Consider the following 18,714-nt stretch of genomic DNA (forward strand, 5'->3'; position numbering starts at 1 on the left):
TGTGCCTTGGGAGCCTCTTCAGATCCTGGCTACTGCCCTATAGTCATGAGCTTTCCTTTGTACCCATGAGAAAAAACTGTGTAATAGTGAGCCACTGGGTTCCTCTGGGAGGAAGGGCAGGACATACATTGAATAAAGAATAAATAAAATAATTTTTAAAAGAAAAAGAAAATCTCTTCATAACAGCAACTCTCTGGTATGATTAAGAAGCCTAGGTTGGCCAGAGAGATTAGGGAAAAAAACAGAAACAAAAACATACACAAAAAAGAGGAAGAACATGTCAAATACATCAAGCCAAAACATAATAAACTTTGGCATCCCATTTTGATCAAGGGATGCAACTTGGCAGTTAGTGTACATGTAACTCCGAGGAAGTCACAATGTCACTAGAAAAAGGTGATCTTAAGTTAGGAGAGGATGCAAAACTGAACTCCAAGACTTTTTGTACATGCGCAACTCTTTCATAATTCCCTGTTCATTAGTCGTATGGTAAGTTCTATTTAGTGAGTTTACTGTTATGTCTTATTACATGCATGTATGTTTTATAAGAATATTCATGGTGGGAATAATTAATGGTTATTATACATTATATGTCTTAGAGAATTATGGTATATATTACAATCATATCCGTGGTGATAAACATATAATGGTTATTATACATATATAGTTGTTAATAATTAATATTTAGTAGTAAAGAATAGACATGTTGTTAAAAGTGTTATGGTGATAATACATATTATGTCTTAGGGAATTATGGTTATTATTATAATCAAATTCATGGTGATAAGCATATAATGGTTACTACATATAGGCAATCACCTCTGTACCATAGTTTGTTCCTCTTCCTTTCAGATCCCTAAAAGATTCTCTCACAAGTTAAAAAGATGCCTTCAGATCACAGCGACATGCTACATAGCCAGAGCACAGAGAAACAGCTTAATTTTTGCCAGAAGCAAGCAACAGACTTCCAAACAAGCTGAAATCTGATATTATGAAATATTGTAGTGGGCTCTCTTGATATCAGTGGGGCTGCTTGAACAGCAAGATGTTACAATCCTGTTTCTACGTGAATAATAGGCTTCAGGCCCATTCCCACAGTGCATTTTTGCTTCTACATCCTCCCTTGTGTGTTATCGCATTAGAAGCCAAAGCAGAAGCATTTTCACATATGGCACTAAGAAATCATTTTAACCTGTTCAAGGATGTTAATATTGGGAAGTGTGCTGAACCATTTCTAAGGAAATGTAAAGTCTAGACAACATTAAGTATTAGTTCTGATTGCAGATCCAAGAAATGCAAAAGATATGATGTATCCCCAAGATGATGCAAGTACAACAAGGTTCTTGAAAGCCTCAGAGGTAGACATGCATCCCAGATTGTATTTTAAGATACCTTAAATGATGATCACGCAAATTAAAAATCCAGAATCTGTTGCTGAAGCTGAGATCTTGGAATGGTTAGGGAGGTACACTTCTTTGTCCTCCTGCCATGAATATTATTTCCTGTCTTTGCTCCACCTCTGTCCCCTACCTCTAAAGCCCATGCACTTACCTTCATCCTTCAACTTGTTGCTAACTACTCACAATAGCAGGGGGTTTCCAAATACAAAGGGCACACAAGCCTTCACAACACTGCAAGCATCAGAGTAAAACATCACATGAACCCTCCAAAGTTCAGAGAACAGGTCAACAAGTTCTTTATGTCTCATTGCTGCAATATTACGGGATCATCACAAGGCTATTTTGAGAGGCCACAGCTTAGTGGCAGAGAGCAGGCTTTGTACATAGAAGGCCCCAGATTACACCTCCAGCTAAAAGGACTAAGTTGTAGGGCCTCTACTTGAGAGCCAGAAAAGTTTCAGTCAAATAATTGATATTACTGGGCTAGATGGACCAATAATCTGATTCAGTGTATGGCAGCAACTTACAGATTCTCATATTTGGTGATTTCTTCCCCCATTTTGTACTGCCAACCAAAAGACATTAGAGCGGAAACATAGCACTGGAAATTATCCTTAATTGGGATTTGCATCTATATTCAGCCTGTGTTTTTCATAATGTCAAGAGTTGAAGGCAGGAAGTAGGAGAGAAACAGAATCAGGAGTCCCAACAGCATCAATGCCCAAAGTCCCTTGCATGCCTTATTCCAGTCCTGACTATGTTTAATGGTCTGATTAAGGCATGCCCATATAAATAATATATATGCAAACACAGATCTCATGACTTAATGTATTTGCATTTGTTAAATATACTCAGATGTGGCTGCTCTTGCATTCTAGGAGTTACACATAAATGAATATTTGCAATTTGGAAAATGTGCCATGGAGTGAAATGCCCCCAAAAAGAGATTTTCTTTCACCCTTTTAGTAATGTTTCTATGTAAAGGGTCTAAAGATCAGAAGAGAAACCAAAAGATACTGCTGAAGAACATAGACCTCAAATCCATGCGGGAATTTTGTTTCTGGAATTTATTCACTCATATAATCTCCTCACATACTTATCATTTCCCTAAAACATTTGGAGACAATGGGTAGGTTCACATTAACTACTTGTCTCCCACTGTGCAATGATTTTTGCTTTGCCATCGTGGCGAGATCCATGTAGCAGTTGATTTTGTGAACACAAAAAAGAAGTGTTGTGACACTGGGCTCTGGGCCACCATTTTTTTAAAAAAATGGCAGCCCACACCTAGTGGCCTCAGAAACACATATTGGACCCTTCCATGATACCAAGTTTCATAGGATAAATGCATGGGATAATTGAGAACTGCAATAATCACTGCCTGGCACAAGTAAAATAATTCATATTAGCACATCCATTTTCAGTTTCGCACCAGGAGCCCCTTTTTGCATGCGAAGAACCCAGCTGCAGCTGCTGATGTAAAGAAAGAGAAGCCAATCAACTTCAGGAGTCCAGGTACAGAAGGTAAGTTCCTTTCCCAAAAGGTCGTAGCGATTGGTAGGGCTGGGACGTCCTGGATGGAAGAACATTCATCGTTAGTGTGGACTCCCCTCCATTCTGATAGAATGGAGCACAAGAAACTCAAAAGAGGCTTAAACATGTTTCTGATCCTGGTGCTTTTAAGTTGCCTTAACTCTTCTCCAGACTTCTATGGATAAAAGTTAAGAGATACTATTTACAAAGGTGATAAATATTGCATTTTTAAAAAATTCTAATAAATGAAAGAATTAGATTTAAAGTGGAGAATAATACAGGGCATTTCTCTCCTCACCTTTCTCCTCGCTGAAATAGAAAATGGATGAAAACATGAAGAGGATATAGGAAAAGGGCAGCCCTAATCATACAATCATACAACGCTAATCATGCAAGGACAAAAGGAATAAAATGTGTCCTGCAGTGGTGAAAAATGCAAATGTCATGCTAGGGATAATTAGGAAAGGGATTGCCAACGGGGGAGGGAGAATAAAGAGTATACCCAGGGATTATGGCAAGGACTACAACTGCCCTCTTAACCCCTTGACACACACTCTCGCTCTCTCACTCACACTCACTCACTCTCTCCCCCTCTCCCGCCCGCCCTCTCTCTCCCTCTCTCTCTCTCTCTTGCGTGCTTGCGCTCGCTCTCTCGCTCTCCCGCTCCCACGCTCCCTCCCTCTCTCCCACGCTCCCTCCCTCTCTCCCACGCTCCCTCCCTCTCTCCCACGCTCCCTCCCTCTCTCCCACGCTCCCTCTCTCCCACGCTCCCTCTCTCCCACGCTCCCTCCCTCTCTCCCACGCTCCCTCTCTCCCACGCTCCCACGCTCCCACGCTCCCACGCTCTCTCTTGTGCGCTCGCACTCTCTCTCTCTCTCTCCTGCTCCCACTCTCTCTCTCTCTCTCTCTCTCTCTCATATTGAGGTTATCCAATGAAGTTGATTTGCAGTAGGTTCTGGAAAAACAAATGCAAGTAATTTTTCACACAACACATGGTTACCTTCTACAGCTCACTACCATCTGATGTTGTGATGGCCACTGCCTTCTGGCAATAATGAGCACCAGAAGCTGGGGATGAGAAGCATAGGTTCTGCCTTGCTTGTGCTTTAAGAATAATCGGGCTGGCTGCTATTCAAAGCAAAAATGCTGTACTATATGGATCTTGGGATGATTTTTTAAATTATTGTTATATTTGTTGGTCACTTTTTTCAAAAATGAACTTACTTTTGATGCAGCAAAGCAAACTCTATGTTCTTAGGCTACAATCTTATTCCCATTCATTTGGCCATAACTATGGCCTACTAAATTAAGTGGGACTTGCTTCTGAGTAAACATGCGTAAGATTGCTCTGTGAATTACCAGTCATGAATAAAGTGTCACAGTGTGGCACTATTTCACCTCAGTGTTATCATCACCATCAGCAAAAGGAAGAATTGCAAACTTACAATTGATTCTGGTTCTGACTTCCAAATTTCTCCCTTGGAAATTTTCCCCGTGGAGTACAGTATCTATAAAAGATAAGAGAGAAAAAAGTTTCCAAAGGGCTGGGGATGACTTCTACCTATTGCCCAGTGCTGAGGTAAAAGTTTAAAAAACACTTATACAGAAAGGCACAGGAAGGTTTCAGATCGTTATGAAAGGAGCAGGCATTGCACAAAAGCACATGCAATGTGAATTTGGAGCAAATCCTATCAAGGCACGCAAAATATTTTCCCCATATAGGCACGCATGGGAACAAATCCTGCATCTGCAAACAAAGTAAAGCGTAGACTGGCTTTTAAATAGACTATTTCCTGGAAATAGTTCAAAATACTGCAGGTCTACCCTCAACCTTAATGTTCAATTTCAGGCTCTCTTTCCCATTTAAAATACCATGCAGTCTTTTTAGCATGAAGTTCAGCTGGCAAGACAGGGCCTGTTCAGCTGCAGTGCTCAAGTTTTGGAACCCTCTTCTAAGGGAGGCTGAACTGGCCCCCACTTTATTAGCACTCCAGTGCATTTTTAAGACCTTTCGTTAAGACAAGGGATGGGGAATCTGTGGTCCTCCAGATGTTCTTGGCCAGCATGGCCAGTAGCGAGGAATGATAGGAGTTGCAGCTCAGCAACATCTGGAGGGCCACAGGTTCCCCATATCAGTTTAAGGCCTTTGTTTTGCCATTTCTTTGGTATTCATTTGACGACCCCCCCCCCTTTCTGTAGTTTTGATTTTGAATACTGACTTCGCATTTTTGTGGCTTGCTTGTTTTTACTGGATGTTTTGTTGGTTGATGGATGATGGACTGCCTTCAAGTCGATTCCAACTTATGGAGATCCTATGAATATGGTTTTCATGGTAAGCGGTATTCAGAGGGGGTTTACCATTGCCTTCCTCTGAGGCTGAGAGGCAGTGACTCGCCCAAGGTCAGCCAGTAAGCTTCATGGCTGCGTGGGGATTCGAACCCTTGTCTCCCAGGTCATAGTCCAACACTCTACACCACACTTGCTTTTAATTGGTAAATCATAAGCTGCTTGGTCAGAAGGCAGAATATAAATATTTTAACCATCGAAATACAATTGCCCTTTGTTCAAACATATTCACAGTGCAATCTGCTATGCATCTACTCAGAGGTAAGCCCCACTGAATCCAGTGGGGCTTGCTCCAGGTCAGTGACTATAAGATTGCAACCTTAAAATGCTTTATTATGCAGCACCCTGGGTACCTCTCTGGCCGCTCTCTCTCCAGCCTGTACTGCACCTTCCATGTAGCCACTCCATTCTGACGCCGTCTCAGTGCCTGCAAAGAAGATTCTCCCATATGGCTCACGAATTACCCTTTAAAACAGGCATAAAATATTGAAAGCATGAGGGACACATTTCTCTGATCACAAGTTGACCAAGAACATTCCTAATATCACTCCACCAAAGTTGTAGCCTATGGCAGGTTCTTTTCTGGACTTCTTTCTCCATAAATCTGGGGCCAAACTAGAGGTGACATCAACTGCATGACTAAAATCAATGTGAACTGTAAATACCCTGCTGAAGCTGCTATTTGCCTCAGAGGGAAGTCCACTGGTGCCAATGGAGAGTTCCCCCTGATGCTCTGTGGGGGATGACGTAAAATTGGGAAAGGAGCACAGCTCAGTGGTTCAGCATTTGTTTTGCATGCAAAAGGTCCAGCTTCATTCCCCAACATCTCCAGGTATAGCTGGGAGAGACCCCGGTCTGACTCCCTGGAGCTGCTGCTAGTCACTGTAGACAGAACTGAGCTAGATGGACCCACTGTATAAGGTAGCTTCCTGTGCTCCTATGTTTCACCTACTAAGCAAGGGGTAGCCAATGTGGTGCCCTCCAGAAGTTGTAGCCTACAAATCCCACCATCCCTGATCATTGGCACTGCTGCCTGGGGCTGATGGAAGCTGTAGTCCACATCTGAAGGTACCATGTTGGCTACCCTTGTATTAAGCCAATTGTTCATTGCTCCTGCTGTATATTTTAACATCAATTAGGTTTTTAATTGGCTGCTTTTAAAAACTTACATCTGCTCTTATTTAATTTTTATAAGGTGTTATATTATTCCTTCTTTTGTTTCTTGAATTGCTCATTTTTCTATTATGGATTTTATTGTTATCTGCCTTGAGAATTTTTACATAGAACGGTGGAGTACAAATATAACAAATAAATGAAATGAAATAAAGCTCTCTCCTCTCAATCTGTGTAGTCCTATTAATTAATTAATTAGTCACTTTTCTTCACAAAAGTGAACCCAAAATGATTTACAATCAGCAAACCAGCTGGATAAATTCCTGTAAGACTTAATTTCTAACTGGAAGGGGGTGGAAAAACTACCTCAACTGGAAGTTCAGGACAATATTTTTTTTAAGTCAACGCTAGTCAGACACAAACAATGAGAAATGTACGTTGATAGTTTTGGAGTTGCAGAAAATCTCTGGTAAGGAAAAGAACACAGAACATGAATATACGTCTGGTACAATTACGGAGCCCAAGTGATGCTAAACAAATGCACTGCCTCTTTTTTTTTAATAGGGATTTATATAAACTTTTTTATACAGCACACTTCGTTTATTTGGCTTCTAACTACCATATTCTTGTCTCAATAACACCTGTAAGAAGTAGAAAGTGTACCAGCATATTACTGTGGAAGATGATTTGAAAGGTTCATACTTTACAAACAGATTTGAATTGAGTCAGCAGGGATAAAGTTAATCCTCTGCTAAGGGGAGAGATCTTAGTTTCAGGCCTCCATACCTGTTCTGCTCCACAGCAAATGTGATAGGCCTTTATTTATCTCCAAGTGATCATGTGCACAAACCGATGTAGCACAAGCAACTGTATGCAAAGCCCAGGATAGCACCCTTCGGTATTCATGGAATGTGAGCAAGGGGATCATAGCAACATAAGAAATGCCCTACTGGCTCAGGCCAGTGGCCCATCCAGTCCAGCATCTTATTCTCACAGTAGCCAACCAGGGGCCTATGGGAAGCCCTCAAGCACGATTGAGTGCATTTTCCCCACTTACAATTCTCAGCACTGATATTCAGAATCATACTGCCTCCAACAGTAGATGTAGAACACAGCCTTCTCCTCCATGATTTTTTCTATTCTTCTTTTAAAGCCACCCAAGTTGGTGGCCATCGTTACATCATCTTGTGGCAAGGAATTCTATAGTGTAATTATGTGCTGTGTGAAGAAGCATTTTCTTTTGTCTGTTCTGTAACATACACCATTTAGCTTCTTTGGATGTCCCCACGTTCTCCCTATATGAGAGAGAAACTTCTTTCTGTCCACCTTTTGCACACCAGGCATAATCTTATACATCTCCATCAAGCCTCTTCCTCCTTACTTGCCTTTTCTCTAAACTAAAAAGCCACAAGTCTTATAGCCTTTTCTCGTAGGGGAGCCACTCCAACCCATTCATCATTTTAGTTGCTCTTTTCTGAACCTCCAACTCTATAAAATCCTGTTTGAGGACAGATGAGGTGACCAGAACTGTATGCACAGAAGTTTGTCGGATCATACATAGATCACCCTTGTTGGATTAGGGCAATTAATTCCAATATTAAGAGTGAAGAACATTTATGACTTAATCCGTTATTCATTTGATTTGTTAGTGATATATAATAAACCCAGATTTTAAACCGAATGTTAATCAAAGCTGTTGCATATGGAAGGATGCTCGCTGCTGATGGCATTGATATAAACAGGCAACATATAACCTTTGTTTCAAATATGTTGAAGGTACTTTCAAATATTAAATGTGTTATCTTGAGTGAGGAACTTCTCTTCATTGAACACCTTCAAACTGTCATCGGCAGTAAGGTGTTGTAATATCTGTTTCATTAAGACTGCAATACTATACACACTTTCCTGGGAGTAAGTCCCAGGGAACACAGGGGGATTTCTTTCTGAGAACATTGCATAGGACTGAGCTGTAGAGAGCTAATTAGCCGGTTGAAGGCATGGTTGTCATTCAACAATAAAATCTCACCCTCTGGTGATACAACAAAATTTGGTAGTTAGCACTGATAGAAAACTAAGGGACACATTTGTTGCAGAATGGTGGAGTTTTATTTCTTATACCAATGAGGTAGATAGCAATACCAAGGTTCCCATGGTTTTCTGCAATCTATGGATTTTATAAAGGTGAACAACTTTTTGTATTATACATTTTTTATTTGACTCTAGGTGTAGAAAAATTTGCACTTTTTATATACTTTTGCTGATTCTTAATACGATGTTAAGATATTCTTAAATTTCCTGTTTGTTCTGTTATACGTAAATAAAAATTATTAACCCAACCCCCCCAACAAAATATAAATCTCTTTACCATTTTCATGTGCTCCTGAAACAAAAACAACCCCCTCCGAATCATTGCTAAATCACATTAGAGATTATGCTTTGGATATCATCCCATTGGTGTGTAGGCTCTGTAATGAGACATCCATCCTTATTGTTAACATACCTTCCAAATTGAGTCATTATCCCTGGTGGGAAATAGGCTGTATAGCATCCTCCAGAATACTGTTCTTCGCACCAGTTCTTCTCTTCATAATGCACTGGCTAAAAAGGATAAAAGAGGAAGCTTTCTTTAAAATAAAAATAAAAATAGAAAACATATTTAAAAATTCAGAAAGAAAGCTGGTGATCTTCCATACCACTTCAAAATTTACTTACCTATTTACAAATAAAGGCACAGGTTAGGGAACACATTTAGATGTGCAAGTAAAACTACTTAAAAAGAGGGGGGGAAACGGGACACGCACATCAACTTTACTCTCTCTCTTTACCTCAACACTTTGTTAAAGGATTAGAAATGTATAATAAAGAGGTACAAAGTGTAGCAAACACTAGCTATTCCCAATATATCCTGGAGGCAGGAGGGGCAGGAATCAATGAACCCTCAACATGGGCCACATTCACACCATACATTTATTCTACTACCATTCCACTTTAAACCATCATGGCTGCAGCCTGTGAAGGGTGCTGAGAGTTGTTAGGAGTCCCCTATTCTCCTCACAGAACTACAATTCCCAGAGTGGTTTAACAATCAATTCCTCTTCCCAGGGAACTCTGGGAACTGTACCTCTGTGAGGGGAATTGGGGTCTCCCAATAACCACCCAGTGTGGCGTAGTGCTTAAGGTGTTGGACTACGACCTGGGAGACCATGGTTCGAATCCCCACACAGCCATGAAGCTCATTGGCTGACCTTGGGCCAGTCACTGCCTCTCAGCTTAATGAAAACCCTAGTCATAGGGTTGCCATAAGTTGGAATCGACTTGAAGGCAGTACATTTACATTTAATAATTCCCATTATCCTTAACAAGCTACCCTTGCCAGGATTGTTTGGGAGACGCCATGACTGTTAAAATGGAATAATAGTGGAATTAATATATGGTGTGAATGTGGCCATGGTTCAGTGAGATTAACATAACATGAAATATTCCTAAATACCAAGACAGAAGAATATTTTCAAATAAGTTGCACACACAATCCACAGCCTCAACCGAGTTTTAAAACTAGTCTTAAAACTAGTTCGAAAACTTGTCTGAAAAAAATCTTCCCAAAGATGCCCAGGCTCTGCTCTGGGAATCCCCCTGAAAGACTTTGTGCTGCCATCAGAAACCAAACATATGAACTGGGATTTGTTACTGCTTGCGTCATCTGCTAAAGGAGGGGAATCCACAAAGGTCTGTTAGCTGTATTGTCAGGGCCAGTGCTGTAAGCTAAACATGATAGATTATACTGGCAATTAAACTCTTACATGTAAGGCTTCCTGTGATCCCAACACCTTTGCATAGAGCTCACAGATCCTTGTTTTCCTATAAGAGAAATATCAGAAAGATACACATTGCTGAGCTTACTTTATAAAAACAACCCACAGCTTGTTCTGAATTTTAATTTTAACACATTGGTTTTTAAGATTCAAATTTGCTAATGGTTTACTCACAAGGACTGGTGCTGGATGTTAGAAAATGGCTTCTAAAGCCTCTTGTAAACATCACTGGCCTGAGCCTATTAGGCGATCACATACGCACGTGCACACTTCTGCAGTCTGCACACAACATTACTAGCAACAAGACCAGCCCTACTATTAGGCAGAGTGAGGCTGCTCCCTGAGGCAGTTGATTCGGGATGTCATGAAAAGGCAGCAAAATTTTATTTAATTTTTTGTTATTGCATTTGGGTGGAGTGGAAGCCATTTCTGCTCCTTCTCAGATAGAAAAATGTCTTGGGCTGACCCTGATGAGTAGCCACATGTGCAAACAGATCCTGCATATGCAGCTCTAACAGCTGAGGTGGCATGCATGGATCTCTTTCTTTAAAAAGCTAAAAAAACTTGCCAATTGTCTGTTCAGAGGAGGAGGATTTGCCCCCTGCTACCCTGCCCTGCCAACAGCTGCTCAGTGGGATTTTCACAAAAAAAAAAAAAAGAGTTCTATATGTGCATTATAGGCAGCTCTGTGTCACATGCGTTGGATCCAATCCCTTGTGCTTGCTGTGAGCCAGTTTCTCAAAGAACTTGTGTTTGTGTTTTAAATTGTTTTTTAAAAGATGTATTTTAAATTGTATTTGTTTTTAGTTACTGTAAACCGCCCAGAGAGCTTCAGCTATGGGGCAGTATACTAGTACAATAAATAAATAAATAAACAAACAAACTCCCAAAGACTGCTTGTGCAATTTCAGTAAGGGCCTGAGGCACAAAGAGGAACCCATGAATGAAAATGAGCTTCATAGGTAGGCCTTCTCGATATGTTCCCCATACACAAAGGTTGATGCAGGAAGAGCCCCCTGTGGATACACACTGCTAGTCACCTGTGGTGGGACCATGGCAGATTCCAGGCCCAGCTTCCCACAATACATGGTCACAGATGTTCCCAAAGTACATATATATTACTTGAGTGGGGATTATCTTAACTATGCACCAAATAAAATACTTGAACTTAGCAAATATTCCATGTCCTGGTTTTAAATGCTAATTTTCAGTCATGAAGCGTTTTCAGAATCAGATATTTTCACTGGTCAGTAAAGTGCTCAGTTCTTTTATGATGCTCCCTTATAAATAACTTAGGCATCCATTCATTTTACAGCAACAGGAACCACGCAAGAGGTACAGATGTTCAATAGCTCTTTGTGCACTGACAACAAATATAGTATGGCATTTATGGCAGCCCTAAATGCTTATCCACCAAGGAACTGGCACATAAAAAAATATTTTTAAACATTTCAAAATGTATGGGACATCTATGTATATGGTGGGGGGGATGGCGGTGAGAATGGAGAACTTGGAATTGTTTGTGTATAACATTTTTTATAAAACCAACCAAACATGATTAAAAAATACCCTGCTCACCATTGAAATATATGGCTGCATTCACATTGTACATTTATTCCACTATTAATCCATTTGAAATAGTCATGGTTTCTCTCAAAGAATCCTGAGAAGTTGTGAAGGATGCTAAGAGTAGTTAGGAGACCGTTATTCCCCTCACAGAGCTCAAGTTCCCAGAATTCTCTAGGAAGAGGGGCTGACTGTTAAACCACTCTGACCTTTATTGTCAGAAACAAAACCCAAGATGTTTATTGTTCATACCTTTCTTCCATGGTGAGGTGACTCAATTTTCTACACTTCCGAGCAAGGATGAAACTAAAATGTAAAAATATAGAATAGAATCATACTTCTGTTATCATAATAACTAAATATATTTTAGATTAAGACCAACTGATGCACGTGGTTTTCAATCATGTCCCAAAGTCTTTTTTTGAAACTTTTTAGACTCCAGCAAACAGCATCTTTCCAGTTTACATAGCAGCACAAACACAAACTATGGAGTAACCACAGGTTCTCCTTTCAAACTTCTAGGACACTGTGGAAAAGGGGAAGTGTGCATTTTCCTTATGGAAAGACATGATGGCACCTGATACAGGTTGGCATAGCTTATCCATCTTGCACACAAAATCATGAAACTACACACTTCATGTTACCACGGAAGCGTGTAAAAGAATGAGCGATTTGTACTCTCTCTTTCAGTACTCCTACATAACTTATGAAAAGGTTAAAAGCTAAATAGCTGCAAAGTAAAACATATTAGAATAAGATAAGAATCCACCAGCATTCTTCTTCATGGACAACTTTCTATACCACACAGGAAACATAAAGCACCATCCTGTATTTATGGTGCCTTTTCCATAAAAAATAATGCTCCAACTGTAAGACACAGATAAGGTTCTCTCCACATTTAGTTTCTGCTGCTCTCCCTTCCCCTCTGACTTGTCTGAAAAGGCAGCCTTTGTCTATTCCTTACCCAATGATTGCTGGAAAGCTTCCATCAGGTTTGGTGTCATCTAGTGTCAAGCCAATAGCTGCATCCTCATCTTCAATTATCATAGTGCCACAGTAATCTGAAAAAGGAGTGAAATGTGAATCTTGATGTCAGCAGTCCAGGTAGTTCTAATGAATATGCATATGCAGCAAATTACAATGTCACAACAAAATATAGCTACTGGGGGTGGCCCTCACAAAGGCTTAGAGTAGCTGGGATAAGCTACGGTATGAAAGCAGCTTTCAAAAGCCCTCCTCCAGTGACCCAGAAAGAGGTATTGCCCAGTCTATCTGCCTGAAATCCCTAACTGTGGAGATTCATTTTTTTAGTTTAGTTATTATTACACTCATACCCCACCTTTATCCCAAAGAGCTCAAGGACGTGTACATATTTCTCCCCCTCTCCATTTTATCCTCACAACAACCCTGTTTGGTAGGCCAGGATGATAGACAGTACTGGGCCAAGGGCATCCAGTGAGCTTCATGGCTGAGTGGGGATTTGAACCCTGGTCCAACACTACATCACATTAGCTCTCAAGGAGATACCAGAGGTTGAACCCAAATTTGTACAGAGAAAAAAAGTGCTTTGAGCTCAGGACTGAGGCCAATAAAAATACCCTAAATAGCCATCCATCACCAGTGTGTCTGAATCTTCAGAATGTTCTGATCTTAGATCTCTATATATTTTTTTATTCTGCAGCCATGTGACATAGCACAGAAAAGCTGACATTCTTTTGGTGGATGCCAGATACCGGTGATTCTTCAGGCACAGAGAATATCCCCAAGTCTTTGCATAAGATTATGCTCTCCATAGTGTACCATGCTAATCATAAACATAAGCGAGATAATTGCATCTTTGAAACACTCTCCTCAGGGAGGCTCCAATGTCTTCTCAGCACTATCTGCCAGGCCTTTTAGACTCCTTTAAAAATGTCTTAATAGGGCTTGTCTTGCTAGTTTTGGTTTCACCATCGTCTCTTCATGGCTGATCCAGCCAGGCAAACACACTTATTTATTAAATTTATATCCTGCCCTTCCTCCTCCACTTGAAGGAGGTCTGGAGCAGGGCTGAGGAGAGCTGTGGTCTGGGGAAAGGGTGCGGACTGGACAGCATCCTGAGGGTCAGATAGAGAGGCCTAAAGGCCCCTGGGTCTGAGGTTTCCACCCCTGGATTTCTGTAAACCAAAGCACATTCCCCTCCTGCTAGGCACTTTTCCTCTCTTCTTCAATTGACACGAAATACCTTTTTTCCTCCAGAATGGTTCCTTGTAGTATACTATACATTTGATGACTGATCCCATAGGAACCCGGCTGATGAACTGATTTCTCATTGAAGGCAGTGGTGGGTTAAAGTGAATCTTCAGACTAAGTGCTGGAGGAATGGCACTAACAACATATTGGGCCTTGGAAAGAAATGCAAATAAAATTAAATCTATCTTCGCAGGACAAATGAAAAGGCTTGTGTTGTTACACGAGACTTCCAGTTATATTTCATTGCCAATTTAAGTCACTCAAGATATGGAACAAATTTCTCATTGAGTTATAGTCACAGAAATTGTAAAGTGACAAGCAGTTATTAGTTAATGGCAAAAGAAAAATGGACTTCTGTACTTTTCTAAAGGGGTGAAGAAACTGTTGAAAAGGCTCTTTGCAACACGAAGAACACAAGGCTAGTTTTAGGTAAGAAATCAATAGGGCTTCTCCTGGGAAAGTGTGTATAGGATGGCAGCCTCAATGAAGGAGTATAATCACAAAAGCCAAGAGAAATAATGAAAAACAGTCAGAAAATATGAAAGTACAATAGCATGAACATGTTACAGAATCAATGATTGCATTCAGACATTCAAAGCATGGCTTGCATACACCCTCCTATGCTTCCCTGCTTCCTTGGGGGTATGAAGGGAGATTAGAAGCTTCCATTCTTGGTGGTGCAGCAACCGTTTTGTGGTCCAAACCTGGCAAACCATGGTTTGTGAAAACTCAGTTTGCCTGCAAAGCAAAGGTTTCTCATCTCTTCTCTTGCAAGCAGAAGAAGGGGAAGAAAGTTGCAGATCCAAGGCTCAGATTGCCCCTGCTTGTAACAACAAACTATGGTTTGCTGTCATGTTTGAATGCAGTCAATATGTTTGAATGGTTTTCAGATGTGGTTATTGGGACTGTTTGTGGGGGGGGTTGCAAAACATCATGCAAACATGTCCTTTGTATCGTCTTCTCCTTAAGTGACCAAAAGCAAAGTTTTTTAGATATTAAATTCCAAGCTTTTAAATCACCTCATATGTTTCTTGATCCAATGTCTCCACTATGACATTTTCACCTGTTTGATCAATAGAGGTTACAGGCTTCTCTAGTTTAACCTGCTCTCCTAGGTATTTCATAATCCTCTCACTAATCTGTCCAGAACCTCCAACAAATTTTCTTTCCTGGAAAATAGAGAAAAGATAACATAATTCAATGGTTGATGGCTTAAAAAAAAATACAGATGCCTACAGTTTTTATATCTGTTTTTGGGCTGGGCTACCCCCCCCACACACACACACACACCATGCCCTTGCACATCAGCTGCTGCCCTCCACCTTCATATATTGAGCATGAAGGTGTAAAGGCAGCTTCTAACCACGTTCAGCTGCCTCTTCACAGTCAGAAACCCTGTATTATTAGGGATTCCAATCTCAAAAAGGCTTCTAAGCATCTTTAGCTGAACACAGAAGCCCCCTTCAGGCCTTCACAATTAAAACATGAAAGGATGCGCCCAGTGCACAGGGGATACTGGAGGTTAGAGCCAGCAGATATGTGCCCAGTCCTCTGTACACATTCAGCCCTTGCACAATGAAGCTGAACACCTGGATAGTGTGTTATTGCCATGATGGTCCAACAAAAATTCCGGCATACTATACCTGGCCTCCATTAGTTGTTGAAAATATCCTGGCTGTCCCTCCACATTGTTTAACATACCACAGGAACCAAAGAGCGGAGACCTCATGGGGCTCAGAGGTAACATCAACATTGACAAACAAAGTAGCGAACCGTCTGGCAGCACTGCACGCAAATCCAAAATAGAGGAATAATGTTAAGTCAGAGTCAAACTAGACAGTCATGTAACAATGCTGTATGTAGCTACAAAACTTGTTTTTCCTTAAATAATTGCAGGTATGTGGAAGCCAGAGTCTCACTGGGAAAATACACGGGAAGGGAGGGGTGGCTTCATTCCCCCCCCCACCTCATGGAAGGAATGGAATCTCAGTTTCAATCATGATGGATGATTGAAGAGATTAGCCTTTCCTCCTCAGATGCTGTCTTCCCTGTAAGAACAAGGCTCACACCTATTATTGAAGGAAAAACAAGCTACACAGCTGCATAAAGGATGACCTTGGGCCAGTCACCATCTCCAAGGTGCTTCATGAAAGGACAGCAAATTGTTAATTTATTATTGTTATGTTTTTACTGCCAAGGAGGAGGAGAGGCACTTTTTCTATCGCAGGTGCCAAAATAACTTGAGCAGTCTTGGATATTATACACTTCAGCTATTAGAGAACTAGAAAAGGTCCTCAAATACAAAGATGTATCACTGAACACTAAAGTCAGGATCATTCAGACCATGGTATTCCCGATCTCTATGTATGGATGTGGAAGTTGGACAGTGAAAAAAGCAGATAAGAGAAAAACCAACTCATTTGAAATGTAGTGTTGGAGGAGAGCTTTGCACATACCATGGACTGCGAAAAAGACAAATAATTGGGTGTTAGAACAAATTAAACCAGAACTGTCTCTAGAAGCTAAAATGATGAAACTGAGGTTATCATACTTTGGACACATGACAAGACATGATTCACTAGAAAAGAGAATAATGCTGGGAAAAACAGAAGGGAGCAGAAAAAGAGGAAGGCCAAACAAGAGATGGACTGATTCCATAAGGGAAGCTACAGACTTGAATTTACAAGAACTGAACAGGGTGGTTCATGACAGATACTCTTGGAGATTACTGATTCATAGGGTCACCGTAAGTCATAATTGACTTGAAGGCACAAAACAATAACAACTTGCGGATGGGTGGGGGCTGCTCTACCTCAAGCAGCAAATTATCTTAAGCTAGCCCTGACCCTCTCTCACCTCTCAGGTAGGAACAGAAAGTTCTGTCAATTTTGGTTCCCTCAGTTTCTCATTTTTCCAATCTTAAATTCAGTTCTCCACATTTCTGCAGCAATTTGCATTTTTTTTAAAAAAAAATCCTCATGAAAATTCTCTAGCATGTACACATTTTTGCAAGTAATTTCTCATCATATAATGCATTTTGTATGTTATTTCCACTCATATATTCATTTTTATGCACACTTTCTCCTAACATATACATTTTTGTAAATAATGTTTCCTTGGCACACTGCATTGCTAAATTTCAGTAAGTGTAAATTTAGAAGGATGGCTGTATTTCAGTTCTCATGTTTCAGAAAGTGCAAATTTGATTGTTTTGGCTTAAAATGCAAACTGAATCAAATTTCTCACCCATCGCTACTCACAGGGATGTTGCAGAGATAGAAAACAGAGGGGAGGAGAAGAACCATATATGCCACTCGTAGCTTCCTTAAGGAGGAAAGGTAAGATAAAAGAAGTAATAGGATGTAGCACTGCAGGAATGAGGGAGGGAACTATTTATTTATTGTGCTACATGCTATCCTGCCTTACTTCCTTCATGAAATTTCAAGCAATGTATACGGTATTTCATCTGACCAGACCTAGACCTGCTTAGCTTTGATAAGGTCACATTTGACTTCAAAAGAGGAAACTTCACAAAAATGAGGGGATTGGTAAAAAGAAAGCTGAAAAACAAAGTCCAGAGGGTCACATCACTCGAAAATGCTTGGAAGTTGTTTAAAAACACTATATTAGAAGCTCAACTGGAGTGCATACCGCAGATCAGAAAAGGTACCGCCAGGGCCAAGAAGATGCCAGCATGGTTAACGACCAAAGTCAAGGAAGCTCTTAGAGGCAAAAAGTCTTCCTTCAAAAAATGGAAGTCTTGTCCAAATGAAGAAAATAAAAAAGAACACAAACTCTGGCAAAAGAAATGCAAGAAGACAATAAGGGATGCTAAAAAAGAATTTGAGGAGCACATTGCTAAGAACATAAAAACCAACAACAAAAAATTCTATAAATACATTCAAAGCAGGAGACCATCTAGGGAGACAATTGGACCCTTGGATGATAAGGGAGTCAAAGGTGTACTAAAGAACGATAAGGAGATTGCAGAGAAGCTAAATGAATTCTTTGCATCTGTCTTCACAGTGGAAGATATAGGGCAGATCCCTGAACCTGAACTAACATTTGCAGGAAGGGATTCTGAGGAACTGAGACAAATAGTGGTAACGAGAGAGGAAGTTCTAAGCTTAATGGACAATATAAAAACTGACAAATCACCGGGCCCGGATGGCATCCACCCGAGAGTTCTCAAAGAACTCAAATGTGAAATTGCTGATCTGCTAACTAAAATATGTAACTTGTCCCTTGGGTCCTCCTCTGTGCCTGAGGACTGGAAAGTGGCAAATGTAACGCCAATCTTCAAAAAGGGATCCAGAGGGGATCCCGGAAATTACAGGCCAGTTAGCTTAACTTCTGTCCCTGGAAAACTGGTAGAAAGTATGATTAAAGCTAGATTAACTAAGCACATAGAAGAACAAGCCTTGCTGAAGCAGAGCCAGCATGGCTTCTGCAAGGGAAAGTCCTGTCTCAGTAACCTATTAGAATTCTTTGAGAGTGTCAACAAGCGTATAGATAGAGGTGATCCAGTGGACATACTGTACTTAGACTTTCAAAAAGCGTTTGACAAGGTACCTCACCAAAGGCTTCTGAGGAAGCTTAGCAGTCATGGAATAAGAGGAGAGGTCCTCTTGTGGATAAGAAATTGGTTAAGAAGCAGAAAGCAGAGAGTAGGAATAAACGGACAGTTCTCCCAATGGAGGGCTGTAGAAAGT

The 18,714-nt window shown here is 40.6% G+C and overlaps 1 protein-coding gene across 1 annotated transcript in view; it reads right to left on the minus strand.

The window, feature by feature from the left end:
- Positions 1 to 2,452: 2,452 nt before the first annotated feature.
- LOC133385118 (amine oxidase [flavin-containing] B-like) overlaps positions 2,453 to 18,714 on the minus strand; it is a 54,743-nt gene continuing 38,481 nt past the window's right edge. The window contains exons 6-15 of the mRNA XM_061627492.1: positions 15,646 to 15,787; positions 15,022 to 15,171; positions 13,995 to 14,154; positions 12,735 to 12,831; positions 12,023 to 12,076; positions 10,193 to 10,250; positions 8,893 to 8,990; positions 5,633 to 5,744; positions 4,379 to 4,441; positions 2,453 to 2,973 (exon numbers count right to left, since the gene is read on the minus strand). Of these exons, the coding sequence (XP_061483476.1) occupies positions 2,821 to 2,973; positions 4,379 to 4,441; positions 5,633 to 5,744; positions 8,893 to 8,990; positions 10,193 to 10,250; positions 12,023 to 12,076; positions 12,735 to 12,831; positions 13,995 to 14,154; positions 15,022 to 15,171; positions 15,646 to 15,787 (1,087 nt within the window). The 3' untranslated portion in view covers positions 2,453 to 2,820. The remainder of the gene's footprint in view (positions 2,974 to 4,378; positions 4,442 to 5,632; positions 5,745 to 8,892; positions 8,991 to 10,192; positions 10,251 to 12,022; positions 12,077 to 12,734; positions 12,832 to 13,994; positions 14,155 to 15,021; positions 15,172 to 15,645; positions 15,788 to 18,714) is intronic.

Source organism: Rhineura floridana, chromosome 5 (assembly GCF_030035675.1).
Source record: "Rhineura floridana isolate rRhiFlo1 chromosome 5, rRhiFlo1.hap2, whole genome shotgun sequence".
Taxonomy (NCBI): Eukaryota; Metazoa; Chordata; class Lepidosauria; order Squamata; family Rhineuridae; genus Rhineura; species Rhineura floridana.